Below are 14,074 nucleotides of genomic sequence, written 5' to 3' on the forward strand. Positions count from 1 at the left end.
CGGTCAGGGGGACTCGACTGGACCCAAACGGCGGCCATCTTGGAGAGGGGAGCAGTAGTACGGCGGGCTCCGATATGCCGGGGCCTCGGCATTCAGCTCGCTTCGCGGCACCGAGCAGCTAGACTATACCAAACTCTGCTCGCTCGCTTGCTTGCTTTCTTGCTTGCTTGCTTGCTTGCTTGCTTGCTTGCTAGCTTGCTTGCTTGCTTGCTTGCTTGCTTGCTTGTTTGCTTGCTTGCTTGCCTGCCTGCCTGCCTGCCTGTTAGCCTGCCTGCATTCCTGCCTGCCTGTCTTCCTACCTTCCTGCCTTCCTGCCTGCCTGTCTTCCTACCTTCCTGCCTTCCTGCCTTCCTGCCTGTCTTCCTGCCTTCCTGCCTTCCTGCCTTCCTGCCTGTCTTCCTGCTTTCCTGCCTGTCCTCTTGCCTTCCTGCCTTCCTGCCTGCCTTGCTGCCTGCCTGCCTTCCTGCCTGTTTGCCTGCCTGTTAGCTCGCATGCCCGCTTGCTCGGGCCTTTCCCTCTTTCTCTCTCTTCCCCCCGTTCCTCCTTTCTTACTCTTTCTACATCTCGGGCCTGTTCTCCTCCGCCGGTACTGCCTCCTCTTTCTCTCGCCTCACAGATTTCTTGCTTCCCTCTTCGTTTAGCTCGCATACCACCTTCCAGCCTATACCTGAACGCCCGGTATGCGAAGAACCGACTTACCATTCGCGCTCATTCCGCGCTCAGCCCTACGAGCCTCTTCTACGTCTGTGCCGAAGGTCCTGGAATTTCGTGCCGTGACGCGAGAGATTCTGGATAGTTTGCATGCTGAGTACAAACTGTCGTTTTTTCTACTGGAATCATTGAAATTCGACAAACTAACGCTTCCTTCGATCGAAGAACGTACGTACTTGCTATCTATGCGACGCTCTCTAGCGAGCAAAGCGTGCATGCTTTCGTTCCTCGAATCCCGAATTCGTATACTCGTTGCAAAAGTCATCGTGTCTGATAAACACGATTACGTCGCACCGATTGCACGGTATAGCCCGCGTTAAGATCATTTGCATTTTAACGGGAAGCATTAATTTTGACGATCTGTTAACGCGTCCCCTAGGAGGGTAAAATATCGATGCTGGTTGCATGATGCATGAGACAGCTCGCGACGTCGCCGCGTTACATCTCGAAGTCTGCTTTTTGGAATAATCGCGCGCTTTCGATAATATAAACATTTCGTAACGTTTCGTGGATAGATCACCGACGGTTTACTCCTGCAACGCAGGTAAAGTACCAGCGATAAATGCTCGCGTTAATAATTCCATACATCATCGACGACTCGTGACACGTCTGGTGCGACTAACGATCTAAAAATTCGACTTCCACCTCCCTCCTCTTCCTAAAAAAAGAAAGGACAAATTAACAAACTCTTCATATGGGCACGCGTTGGAATTTCATATGCGCCAAGAATTCAGATTAGCGCGCAGCTACTCGCAGCTCCGACATTTCATGCGCGTTGCGCTCGTCTCTGCCGGTAAATACAATATGATCGTGAAGAGCAGCAGCCCGTGCGCATTGCGCATCGAATTCGTCGGAATCTCGCTTACTTGTTGTCTCCCTGTTTAGAAGGAAATTAGATGATGCGAGAGTGCGACTCGAGTTCGAGATTCTACTCGACCAATGGAAATGTCAACGTTCCCGTGCGAAATCAAGCTGAAATGAAAGGAAGATCCATCGGTTCCGTCGGCTCGCGCGTCGCGTCTCGAGGGTCGAGGACCCTTGCTTGGCTCCTCTACCTGACTCTACGACGAGTAGGCAGATAAATCCGCCGCCTACTACTACTCGCTACGGACAATGCGCGCGAGATGGTGCATCATCGTCCGTATTGTTTGCACAGCCATCGGCCACACGGCCCGATCTCTCGCAGGTGCTGGATGCAGGATACAGATCCAACCACAAACGCGTAACGCGTTTAATGCGAACGACGATTACGCGCTTTGCTATCCCGTTGCCAAATTTTGATTCTTACATGGTACGTTAAACCGAATCTCTCGTTCGATCGATTTTCTTCTCCGAACCATATACGCATATTCGTAAACACACATATTCTTCAACATATGTATTTTGCGTTGATTCGAGTTTACCCGAAACCATCGATATCGACGACATACTATTCCTCCTTTTTGTTTTCTTTCGCTTCTCGTTCTTTCTTTCTTTCGTCGTTTTCTTCTTACTCTTCTCCGTTTTCTTTATTGTTAACATTTTTTCTCCGTTCTTTCATTTTCGCCATGATTGTCCTCCTAATTCTCCTTGACTCCGCGATTCTTTCTTTCTTCTTCTTCTTCTTCTTCTTGTTTTATCTCTCTTCAGTTGGATCGATATTTTTTCTTCTTCGTCCTGGAAGAGAAAAAAAGAAAAAGAAACTGTACAACAGAAGTGCTATTGTCACCGTTCAGACGCCTTCGCATTAAAGAACGTCAGGGATTTCTACGAAATCTTTCCGCTGTACGCCAATTTCGGCGCGGCATGGTGGCACAGTGGCATGGCCGTTAAGGGAAAATTACAGAGTTCGGAAATAAAGGGAGAAAGAAGAAGGAGATAGAGAAGAAATGGAAAGAACCAAAGAGATCTGCGGATACGAGAAAGAAGCACACCGCGATAATCCGAGGCCGAAGAGAGGAAAGGACCGACAAAGCTCTCGTCATTAAGCGAAATGATTGCCGGTCGCGAGGGCCACCTACACCCTAACTTGCTTCCAAGGACGAGTCTTTGGAAGACGAAAGTCCACGAATTTTACTGAAAGAACCCGATGATTTCAATAGCTGTTAGCTTTCGATATACCTCATCCGCCTACTAACTTTTCCTTCGTCGCTTCGAACACGAACGAACGCACAACCCCTTTCCTCGTGACGACGTGATGAAGAAAGGTATCGTTCTCGTTGACCGAAAAGATCGACTAGCGTAGGAGAAAAACGAAGATACGTAAAAAGAAGATGGGAAAGCAAGAGAAAAAGAAGAAAAAGTAGACAAAGGAGGAGTAACTATGTTTCTCGCGAGGTAAGGTGCAACGATGGTCCATCCAGCCGGACTGAGCGCGATCGAGTTACCAGTTTCGAATGTCCGCCAGTAGTCGTGAATGGTTCTAGAGTTTCGCGCTCGGATTTCGTAAAAAATGTGATTTCAAAATGCAAATGCTAGAGAAATAGATCGACAATTTTGTGACAGTACATCTTCGTCTCTCTCGTTCGATTCCTTGTTCTGCATTTCTTAATTCCTATGTGTAAGGTGATGACGACCAGTTGTACCGTGGGCACCTTCGTTCCAACTTTCTTACTCCACTTAACTGCAGCAAGCTATACTAATGTAGAATAATAGGGTGGAAAAAAAGGATGACTGGGAAGACGAAGCAAAGGGAAGAAACCAAGGTAAGAGATTTCGTCGAGGCGTAGTAGAGGGGCACTGAAAATTGGGAACTGGTGGGGGTGATGGAGACCAGCCGCATAATGACAGGGTGCCTCGCGCCAAGGCCCCGCTAACGAACCGGCCCACGAGACCCGAAAGGGTCCAGGCTAGGAGACGACACTGTATTATTTTACCATTTCGGGGGTCGGGGGCATCATCAGAAATCATCGCCGAATCCATATAATCAGTAGACGGTTACGTGCAGCCATGATTTTAAAAGCAAGAGGAAGGGAACCGAGAGGGGTAGAAAGAACGAAGGGAAAGAGGATGAGGCCTAATAAGGCGAACGGTGGTAGGTACTTCGGTATCTTCGTCCTCGTCCTCGTCCTCGTCCTCGTCCTCGTCCTCGTCCTCGTCCTCGTCCTCGTCCTCGTCCTCGTCCTCGTCCTCGTCCTCGTCCTCGTCCTCGTCCTCGTCCTCGTCCTCGTCCTCGTCCTCGTCCTCGTCCTCGTCCTCGTCCTCGTCCTCGTCCTCGTCCTCGTCCTCGTCCTCGTCCTCGTCCTCGTCCTCGTCCTCGTCCTCGTCCTCGTCCTCGTCCTCGTCCTCGTCCTCGTCCTCGTCCTCGTCCTCGTCCTCGTCCTCGTCCTCGTCCTCGTCCTCGTCCTCGTCCTCGTCCTCGTCCTCGTCCTCGTCCTCGTCCTCGTCCTCGTCCTCGTCCTCGTCCTCGTCCTCGTCCTCGTCCTCGTCCTCGTCCTCGTCCTCGTCCTCGTCCTCGTCCTCGTCCTCGTCCTCGTCCTCGTCCTCGTCCTCGTCCTCGTCCTCGTCCTCGTCCTCGTCCTCGTCCTCGTCCTCGTCCTCGCTCTCGTCGTCATACTCATCCACAACCGCATCTTCGTCATCGTCGTCAACCGTCTTTCAAACATCTCTTGGACTTCTGAGTCCTTAATACCAACTTATAGTACTCGTTGCGGCTACTAATGACACGAACCTGATAAAAAGTAAACCCTTCTACCTTTCTTTCTTTCCTCCTCTTCCGCTATCTTGACGCGTTACACGAAAAGTAGACTCTAAAACGTTCCAATGAGCTCGCAAATACTCGACAGAACGAATCTGGAGTGCGATCAAAAGCTAACGTACGAAATTGTATCAAAATGAAAAGAAAAAACTAGCAGAAGTTCGAAATAGATACGTTAAATACGCTTGTTCTTTCATCCTGTGATTCATCTTATTCCGAACCTACGGCAGAAAACTTGGTCTGTTAGTAATTAGCGCGTGGGCATGGAAATATAAAATATAAATATATTGGTATTGAAATGTATATTGCATTGGAATATATATGAAATGAATATAGCAGATAGAGAAAAGTATCGTGAGAAAATTAAAACTAAGGCGACAAAGAGCAACGTGCGATTACACAGTGAAAGTTCATCGATAAAGATCTAAATGAAAGTTATTGAAGGATATGAAATCTTTTGTGTGTACTGTGCGTTTATTTTGCATAGGAACAACCGATTTGACACAAATTGAGAAAAACATTTGTACTGGTCTATCAGATAACTTGAATCTTTGAAAAAATTGATCGGATAAAAATTGAAAAAGCGTTCCCTTGACCCGTTTCGTGCACGGCAAATGGAACAAGATAGTAAATGACTCGATATAATTATTTAAAATGAGTTTTAACTGTTGAGTTCCAAAACACTTTGAAAAAGGTAACATATCGTTCAAAAAACCGTGGGAGTACAAAAAAAATAGATATGTGACACGTAACCTGTATCGACACCGCAACACGCGTTATCTCGATAATTAGGGGCTTTCTCTGGACCGAAATATCGATGTTGGAACCTTTCGAACTGGTTCCAGAAATCCATGGACCGTGTCAGCGAATCGACCGTAAGATAACATATTGACAGACTGACTAAACTCTTTTATATGTTTTTTTCTAATCTATCTTCGATACACAAACAGAGCATGAACGGTTCTCATCCGTTTCTCTGAATATATCTGCAACGTTGCCACTTCTTATCAATAGAAATTCGCAAAACCTAAAAAATCCATCTATCATGTGCTATAGAATGAATCTTAGTAATTGCCCTGTAAAAGCAAAATTGGTAAAAGCAAAATACAAAAATTTTTTCATTCATTATACAGTGATTGTTAAACCATTTTTTTAATTTAAATCTAATTTCAGTTTTCTAGATATGTAACATCTTCTAACATAATCTAATTTCCTTCCTACGTAGTTACTATATATATGGAAACGTTCCTATGCGAATGATATTTCAACGTACGTATATACATTTGTCGCATATATGGATATTATTATATTATATATATATTATATTATATATAACTAAGAGTTGGTAGATTTTAACGTTATTCTTAACCGATATAAATTTTCTACGAAACCAAACAACTTTCCTTGCGATGCTTCGGATTTTCAAATAACTTTTACTGCTTTAAAAAAATAAAACATTAAAATAAAACACAACTAATATTTTTAAATACAAAAAACACCACCTGATCCGATGATCGAATACGCGTGTCGGAACGCGTAAAAGAGGTAAGTAAGCTGATAAATAAATAGGCCAGACTGTCATACACGCTTTGACCAAGAAAGGGTAGACAGCGTCATCTCCCGTTGATATGGTGTACAAAGGAAAATACATCCTTGGATAACTGGTACATTAGAAAACAGGATTAATAGAAAAATTTTCATTATATTTAATTCTTTACAAAATATATCTTTTAACATATGTAGGTGATCCTAGTGTTTATGGTTTTAAAGGAATAATTGGCCAATACTGAGGTTTTGCTTTGTCTCTGTGTCTATCAACCGTAGTTTGAAGAGCAGTTTCCATTGCTAATATCGTAGGGCTAGCTTCACCATATAATAATTTTGCGTTACTATTTCTTGCATGCATCCATGTGGCTCCTCCTTGGATAGTCTCTTCTTCTTCTTTTCTTTTTTTAATACATGTTTCAGATTCTCTTAATTTTTTCAATTCAAATTTATGTCGCATACTTTGCTCTAAAAAACTCATCATTTCTTCATCTATATGAAATTCCAAATTTTCTGCTTCTTCGTTAAATCTGGTTTCTTCACATTTTTCTTCTCCATTCTGATACTTATATCCACTCTTTTTCCGTTTGTGTGCTGTATACTGTTGACCGCTTTGGCATACCAAAGATTTTAATTTATCTTTTAATATTTGGTTCTCATATTCCAGCGCAATACACCGTGTTCTCCACCAAGTTATGCTATGCCTAAAATTAATATCATATCATATCATATCATATCAAGTATTTTTATTCTTGAATAAATTCAATAAAATTTTGATGAACTTTGTAAACTTGTATAGTTAGTATAAATTGATCGACCAACCTTTTTTGCCATTCTTGAGCAGCTGTGTAATTTTCCCAAAAAGAATTTGCTTGCATCGTATTGACAATTACTTTTTCTTTAGCAACGAAAATATTATTACGATCTGAAATCAATCCTCGACGTTTCGCAAACTTAACCTCAAACTTTATTTGTTGACTACGTTGCTTTTTCAAATTTCTCGTTTTTTTTCGACTTCTCCCACGTTTTACACCAACGAATTCCATATCTTATAACCGTTTCGTTCAATGAAAAAAGAAATTATATTTGTAAAAGTATCATTATCATCGCACTTATATAAAACCACGGAAATTATGGCTATGACCGACAAGACATCAACCTCGTAAACACAAAATTAAATCTTCCATTTATTTTATATTACTTTATAATACGAGCATCATAATTGGCAAATAATATATAAGTGTTTCGTTCTACAAGTATTTAATATAAGCTAGTACATATATATTACAATAATGAGCGTCAATGTGTGAATTATTGACAAGTATTATATTACTTTATAGATGTACAATCTCAATTGATTGTAATAATGCGTTTTCAATTTTTTCAAATTTAATATTTCTAACTAGATGATAATTCTTATAAGAATTGTAAGCATATTTGCAATTCATTCTAGATTTCAAAAGTTGATTTCATATTTCTAAAATTATGAATAAAGGAAATTATGAATATCGAAGATGAAACAGGTGACTTTTATTAGAAATGTACAGTACAGTTGTAAGCCTTTATACAGGTTTAAGAAAGACGTTTAAACTCAAATGAAGATGATACAAGCACTAACACTGACTACAGTCAAAATACACTGTAAATCCTTTCTGTTCTCTGTTCCAAATTCATATGCATCAAAAGCATCAGTAAGATACAGAATATGTGGTTGTACGAAACTACCTTCTATTTAATAGATAACTAATATTTACGTACTCACTGTGAATTTTATAAATATCTCAAAACTCAACGCTACCAACAATTATTTTCAGTATAACTTTGTAAATTGGAGGTCATGTTTGACATGTGCAGAATTCTAACTTTAATGATCAAAATGTGGATTGTAGTATCACATTTCGGTCGAAATGATTCGTCTCATAAAGAAAATACGAAATCATTTGCGCAAGATAAAGTTCGTTGAATGCCGAAAAGGCATCGCTGCACCGTTTGAACAAACAATGCATATACGTTCATCTTGAAGAGTGTGACTACAAATGTTGTTCCTTAAAAGTAATAAATGATACAAAATTGACTGTGTAATGAACAACACATTGATGCACAACACTCTTCAGATAATGATGAACGAACGATCCTGTTCTCACATGTACGATAAATTTAATCCGCGTTCGAACGAAACTTCATTATCTTCAAAATTAATATCGCCGTTTTCTGTGCTATCTCTCCTTGGATTACTATCAGCTCCATCAATTACGAGATTATGACCAGAAGCTTCACAATTTTCTATTTCACTTATTGGTGACGTTTTATTCATAGGTTCAAGTCCAATTATTACGCGAACATTATCAGGCAACTGGTCCGCAACTGACATTAATTGACAATAGATACCCTCCGCTTTAGATAATGTCCAAGGCAATTCAATATGGTGTGAAAGATCATTTATGTGCTGCAATGTGTACTATGTGTTAATTAAGGAATAAATATCTCATAATTGCATAATTTAGAGTTTACCTTCAATATTTCTGTAAGCCCATAACGATTTTCCATAAGCACATTTCTTTCTGTATCTAAAATAGCTGCACATAAAAGGAGATGGAAATTCTTACATGGTAAGTCAGTCCATAATACTTCCCATAATCTCATTATATCAACCGCGTTGAATTCTCTTTTAAATAGTACCAAAAGCCAACGAAAGCAAAAGAACATATTTCCTGAATCATGCTTGTTCAAGTAATGTGCTAATTGTGGATCTGTAGTACTCAGAAGAGTATATAATTGGCACAATTGGGCCTTCATCCCAGCTTGGTCTATTTCGAAATTGGTACTCTGTTTTGTGTATAATAATCATGATTGATTAAAATTTTCTATAAATGTTTGCAATTCAGAATTTATTATAATAAACATACCACTTTGTTCATAAAACCAACAAAGCACCAAAACGCATCAACCTCACTTTCCATTAAACATAAAATAGGACTCAGAAGATCGCTCATACCTTGAACGTATCCCAAATCAAAATTGTACATTACATAGGTCATAAGAATATCATATAATTGTGCTAAATGAGGATTGTTATCACCCGAGTAGTACGGATGCGTTCTATCTGTTCTATTCACATCCTTTTCTAAAATTTATATATTTTCAAATATTATAACTTATATATTTTCGTAAATTACTATTTAAATACTTTATGACGTTACCTATCAAACTCTTTCGATCTCGATAATCAGAGAAATTATTCTCTTGTACAGGCGTCATCGACTTCCATTGTAACTTCATCGTGAAGTATTCATCAGTCTTCTTTTTTTTAAGTTCTAATCTTTCAATATGCGTAGAATTCCATGGATAATAATTTAATAAAAATTTCCACACTTCGAAACGTAATGATGGTACAATACCCTATAAAATTTCATAATCTGTTTAATTTTTTTTTTATACACATGTGTAAATAATCAGTGATGTTCCAAATAAAATTTTATGCTGTACTTCATCCTTTCTTTATGTTTCTTCTTTTTTATAAAAACCATTTATGAAAAACGATTAATATATATATATGTAAACTACATATATACAAACCCCATGAAAAATAATTTCTTTCACTTCTTGTGGATTTAAAATTCTTTCTTCTGGATCCTTATATTTGTTCCACTGCTCTTGTGACAGTGGAGTACCTAATATAATCACGTATATTTATATACTTTCGACGATATAATTTGATACAACACTATTTCCACCATACCTCTTGGACAAGGTGGTCTTGGGGGTAATACTACACCCAATTCATGTTCCCCAATCATTTCATATTCCTCCCCAGAACCTATCGATGGTAGAGGAGGAACGTCAATTGTAAAAGAATTATTTAATATATCTGCAACTGCTTCTTCGACTGGACGTTTAGCAGGGTCTTTGTATACTGTAATTTAGAAGTTATACAAAATTGTTTAAAAATAGTAGAAATTGTGGAAATAATATTTCTCCTATCCCACAATTCATTTGTGTACTTACAGCAGATATCTGCCAGTTTACTAAATGCTTCCAATGTTGTTTCATATGGACGGTTATGTAAATTTTTTACAAATTTCCAAACATAATCTGAAGTGTTCTCTTGAAATAAGTCCAATTCAGCAAATGATTTACTTAGTACTGATTGGACCTCATCTACTACAATGTATAAATTTCTGTTTGTACGAGACTTTACAAATTTAATAAATCCTTTTAGAGAATTTACAAAACTTTCAGCGTTAGATAGCTGGAAGAAGGCAACATAGGTAGTACCATCCTTTTGCATAAATATAAGTTGCTGCCCCCCATGATTTACACGAAAAGAGTTTAAATCTGAGAACAAAATTCTAACAGTCCTTGTACGTCCAAGAGAATCTGGTCCTTCCGATGAAGTACGCGTACGTCTGATATGAGTATCTACCAAAGACCATTCTGGGTCTTGATCTTGATTCTCTGATACTACAGAGTCTTCTATGGGTTTCCATTCTATACATTTGCCAAAACTCTGCAATTTTACAGAAAAGTATTCTATATTGTTTAAAGTAATAAATCATAGTCTAAATCAAGTCTACTTACATATTCAACGATATTTAATGTGCCTAGACTGTGAACCTCATCTTCCCTTGTGTTTGCACTTCGTAGTACAACTCCCGTATGAATGCATAAATCCTAATTAAAAATTGATTATGCAATACATACAAATATAAAATATATCAAATTATTTAATACTAAATGAGAATAATCCTATAAAACCTATGTAAGGGTAAAACGAGCATAACGTACTATGCTTCTATAATATGATGCGTATGATAGCAAGGACATAACCTCACTCACAGGTCATCGTTACACAAAGTATACGAATTTTATAAAAATATATAATGACAACCAACTATAATTGACTTAGGTATGGAAACGAATCATATTGTATACAAACGAACGAGCTTTGTTCACTCTTGTTGACGTACCATAACTATTGCATGTGACTTGAATGTTTACATCATTTACGATAGTGACAGAGTGTTTCGATTAAACTATGAATAGAGACAGCAGGAACTCACAAGTGTTTCTTACCTTTCCCTGCTCTGTCGGCTCAAACATTTTAGGTGTATTTTTGTATAAATCAACAGCCTGAACGAATAATGGCTGATTTCGTCGCATTCCTTCTACTGTCCACAAATTCACTTTCTTTCTTCCTCTATTCTATTATCTTTGTTCACTCGTGCAATCATATATGCATCTATAAGCTACTGCTTACGAGAATAACGGTCTTTCTCTAGCGTTATTTTGATCACAATTAAGAAACGAGATATTTCGTCGTTGGCTCGGATATACCTTCGGTGGCCAGAAATTGTAAAACATTTCGTAATAGTTCAAATAACTCGTAAAATATTCTTGATGGATATGAACTTTGTATGACAAACGTTGAAAGATCGCAACTGCAACATTCTACTTACCTATGAGTAAGTGTTTAATCGCGACCTCTACCACAAAAGTCCTTTACCACCGCCACTGTTGCAGCCCATAGAGATGCATATAAAGATAAAATGCGTGACCGAACTGAGAAAGTGGTACATACAGGAATAGAGAGAGAACGCTGCATAGAGGCCCTTTGTGTCCTTGTCCTAATAATGCATATGCATTCGTACAGTAAATATGCAAATGTTACACAGATTAACGAGTGGTATCAATATCATGCCTGATTGACAAACAAAGACAGAAAAGGCCTCCATGCAGCATTCTCTTTCTATGCTTATATTGTATCCACTTACGCCGTCTTATGCGATAACATATAACTTTATTTTTATACCTTTATGATTACAGCTATTCATTCATTTCAGTGCAATACATATCTTGTATATATTCCAACAACAAAGTTCACAATAAAATAGTATATTATATTTATAAAATGAATATTGAAAATGTAGAAATATAATACCTAACCGGTCCTTTTTACAAAACAGTAGTTTTTATTTTACAATTATAAGATAAGAACATGTGCATGATAAAAGAATTTCATGCCTGATAATAATTTCAGATTCCCTTGAAAACATCTGTAATATTGCTATCTTTTAATGCATATTTGTGCAGTTCGTTCACGTGTATCGTTTTATTTGAAAGAAATACCACTGAAAAATTGACTACCGTTCAACTCATTGATTAAAGTGATATTACTCATTATCTCAAGTTAAGCATATAATCAAAAGATCAAATTAACAACTTCAATGTGATATCCAAAGATGTTAAAATCAGAATACTTAGAGATAAGCATTACTTATCTATATACGAGTCGAAATGAAATCACGTTAAAGCCAAAGTCGATTCTCAGTTCCTTTGTTCTAATGTATCTAGTCAGAGGGGATATTTGCTATCCGCGTTTGAGACGTCAAATCAAGTACAGTTGCACTGAAGACCGTGATGTCAAGAACTACATAGGTATATAAACACATACTACTATGTAATTAAAACAACGCAACATTCACTAGATTGCGATATATGCTCAAGAGGTAATTTTAATCCAATTAATTATGGAAATATACATACATATATGTGTATATATGTATATATACCAATGGTCGTCTTAATAAAAAAGATGCATAGTAAAATACAATATAAATTGTCGTTTATAATTTGTCGCTCCAAAATCGCAGACTTGCCATAATCATGATTGAAACATAATTAAATATATTAACGTGATATATGTTTAACGTAATAATAATCTAAGTTCATACTTAAATATAAATTGTGTAACTTCAAACATTGAAAATAATTCTATGGACTCACAGCTACAACGAAATACTACTCAAGTACCTATGTAATTGCACGATCGTAATTGAAGATGTGGAATGCAAGTAGAAACTTTCTTCTTTAGGTATTTATATTTCTTAGAATTCCTACTGAAAATTTTCTTACTGTGAACAAAACAATTGAAGAATACTTGAAACAAGAACTGAAGAAATCTTCACTGTAAAAAAATTGGTACATAATTTCAAGACATTGTTCTACATTGTACATATATTTACTTATATTTACTTACAGATATAAGACACGTGTAAATGATTCATAGTAAGATGAAACAGTTCTTTGAAAATTACAAAGAAAATTATAATACATGATTAATTTGTCGATGAAGAATTTTTAAAACAATTATCAAAAATTATAACAAAATTGAAACGAATTAAACTTTTTAAAATTTAGGTACAGTCTTAAAACTTATTATTTTTATTCAACTTGCAGAACATAATATGAAATTTCTGAAAGTTTATACGAAATTATTATTTTATGTTATATTTGGTACACGCATGTTCGACGTTCTAGTGACAATTCTGAACAGTATCTGCTCTTACAATAGAATACCAAACATACAAGCCGATTAACCAAAAATTGGCTCGTAAGAATACCTCTGATTACATCGAGTCGTTTGCTTATACGAACGGAATCAGTGAAAAATAGGTCGACACACGATTAGTCACGTGGTCATTGTACGCATGAGACAGAATTTTTAGTAATTTAATTTATAACACACTTATCGGATCAACATAAATATGTTGTTTAGTTTAGTGCATATGTACTGCACATAATAGCAGTTCCCGCTTTAGTAAGGCAGAATAATAACTAAATGACGCAGAGAAAGGATGCGAACTTCGACCGTATTATCAAAAACGATAGAAATAATAATAATAATAATAGAAGAACACTGAAATAACTTCTTTTTCGAAGTCCATTATTTCATTTTATTCAACAATAAACGATATAACATAGATTTACCAGTGTAAATACATATTTCTATATATTTTTTCTAAAAAAAAACTTAGCGGTAGCTACGACAATTACTCGCCTTATTTGCCATAATACCATTTTACTTTATACATTTGTATTGTCATTCGTACTTTCCTGAACGTGAGTCAATAATTGGCTTCTTTAAACAGTTTAAGCGAGAGACAAGCTATCGTTAGAATTCTATTGACATGTAATGCAAAAGACTACGTTTGCCGAGTGGCTGTTTAGTAAATATTCTGCTGTTAGCAGAATGCATGTAGCGCGGGATTTCCAATTCTCCACATTAACTTTCCAAAGTTTGAAAATCGAAAGTTAGCGTCTACAATTTTGGTAAAAATGATAGAAATCTATAGAAAAAGTCCG

General features: G+C 37.5%; 2 protein-coding genes across 7 annotated transcripts; both read right to left on the reverse strand.

Moving 5' to 3' along the window:
* Positions 1–6,069: 6,069 nt before the first annotated feature.
* Positions 6,070–7,136, reverse strand: LOC100745724 (gem-associated protein 8). Its single transcript, XM_003486646.4, has 2 exons — positions 6,755–7,136; positions 6,070–6,636 (listed from the first exon to the last, which is right to left on the reverse strand). The coding sequence occupies exons 1-2, from the start codon at positions 6,976–6,978 to the stop codon at positions 6,144–6,146; spliced, it is 717 nt and encodes a 238-aa protein (XP_003486694.1). The 5' UTR covers positions 6,979–7,136; the 3' UTR covers positions 6,070–6,143.
* Positions 7,137–7,440: 304 nt separating this feature from the next.
* On the reverse strand, positions 7,441–11,491 carry LOC100745604 (TBC1 domain family member 15). 6 transcript variants are annotated; one of them, XM_012381327.3, is made up of 9 exons: positions 11,006–11,491; positions 10,511–10,603; positions 9,938–10,439; positions 9,672–9,845; positions 9,509–9,603; positions 9,133–9,331; positions 8,839–9,056; positions 8,444–8,758; positions 7,441–8,390 (listed from the first exon to the last, which is right to left on the reverse strand). In XM_012381327.3, exons 1-9 carry the CDS (start codon positions 11,090–11,092, stop codon positions 8,073–8,075), a joined length of 2,001 nt encoding a protein of 666 aa, XP_012236750.1. In that variant the 5' UTR covers positions 11,093–11,491; the 3' UTR covers positions 7,441–8,072. The 6 variants fall into 6 exon arrangements, with proteins under 6 accessions (XP_012236750.1, XP_003486693.1, XP_012236753.1 ...); XM_003486645.4 differs by having other exon boundaries at positions 7,441–8,378; positions 11,006–11,450; XM_012381330.3 differs by having other exon boundaries at positions 10,900–11,012.
* Between the last annotated feature and the right edge of the window lie 2,583 nt (positions 11,492–14,074).

This window comes from Bombus impatiens, unplaced genomic scaffold (assembly GCF_000188095.3).
Source record: "Bombus impatiens unplaced genomic scaffold, BIMP_2.2 scf_0129, whole genome shotgun sequence".
Classification (NCBI taxonomy): domain Eukaryota; kingdom Metazoa; phylum Arthropoda; class Insecta; order Hymenoptera; family Apidae; genus Bombus; species Bombus impatiens.

Bases quoted from the DNA above. Each gene is read 5' to 3' on its own strand.
- LOC100745724 (XM_003486646.4), bottom strand. From the start codon at position 6,978: ATGGAATTCGTTGGTGTAAAACGTGGGAGAAGTCGAAAAAAAACGAGA. The intron at 6,637-6,754 runs GTTGGTCGATCA...TATTAATTTTAG, and splicing joins GCTCAAGAATGGCAAAAAAG to GCATAGCATAACTTGGTGGA.
- LOC100745604 (XM_012381327.3), bottom strand. From the start codon at position 11,092: ATGCGACGAAATCAGCCATTATTCGTTCAGGCTGTTGATTTATACAAA. The intron at 10,604-11,005 runs GTAAGAAACACT...ATTTTTAATTAG, and splicing joins AGCCGACAGAGCAGGGAAAG to GATTTATGCATTCATACGGG. The intron at 9,846-9,937 runs GTAAGTACACAA...TCTAAATTACAG, and splicing joins TAAACTGGCAGATATCTGCT to TATACAAAGACCCTGCTAAA.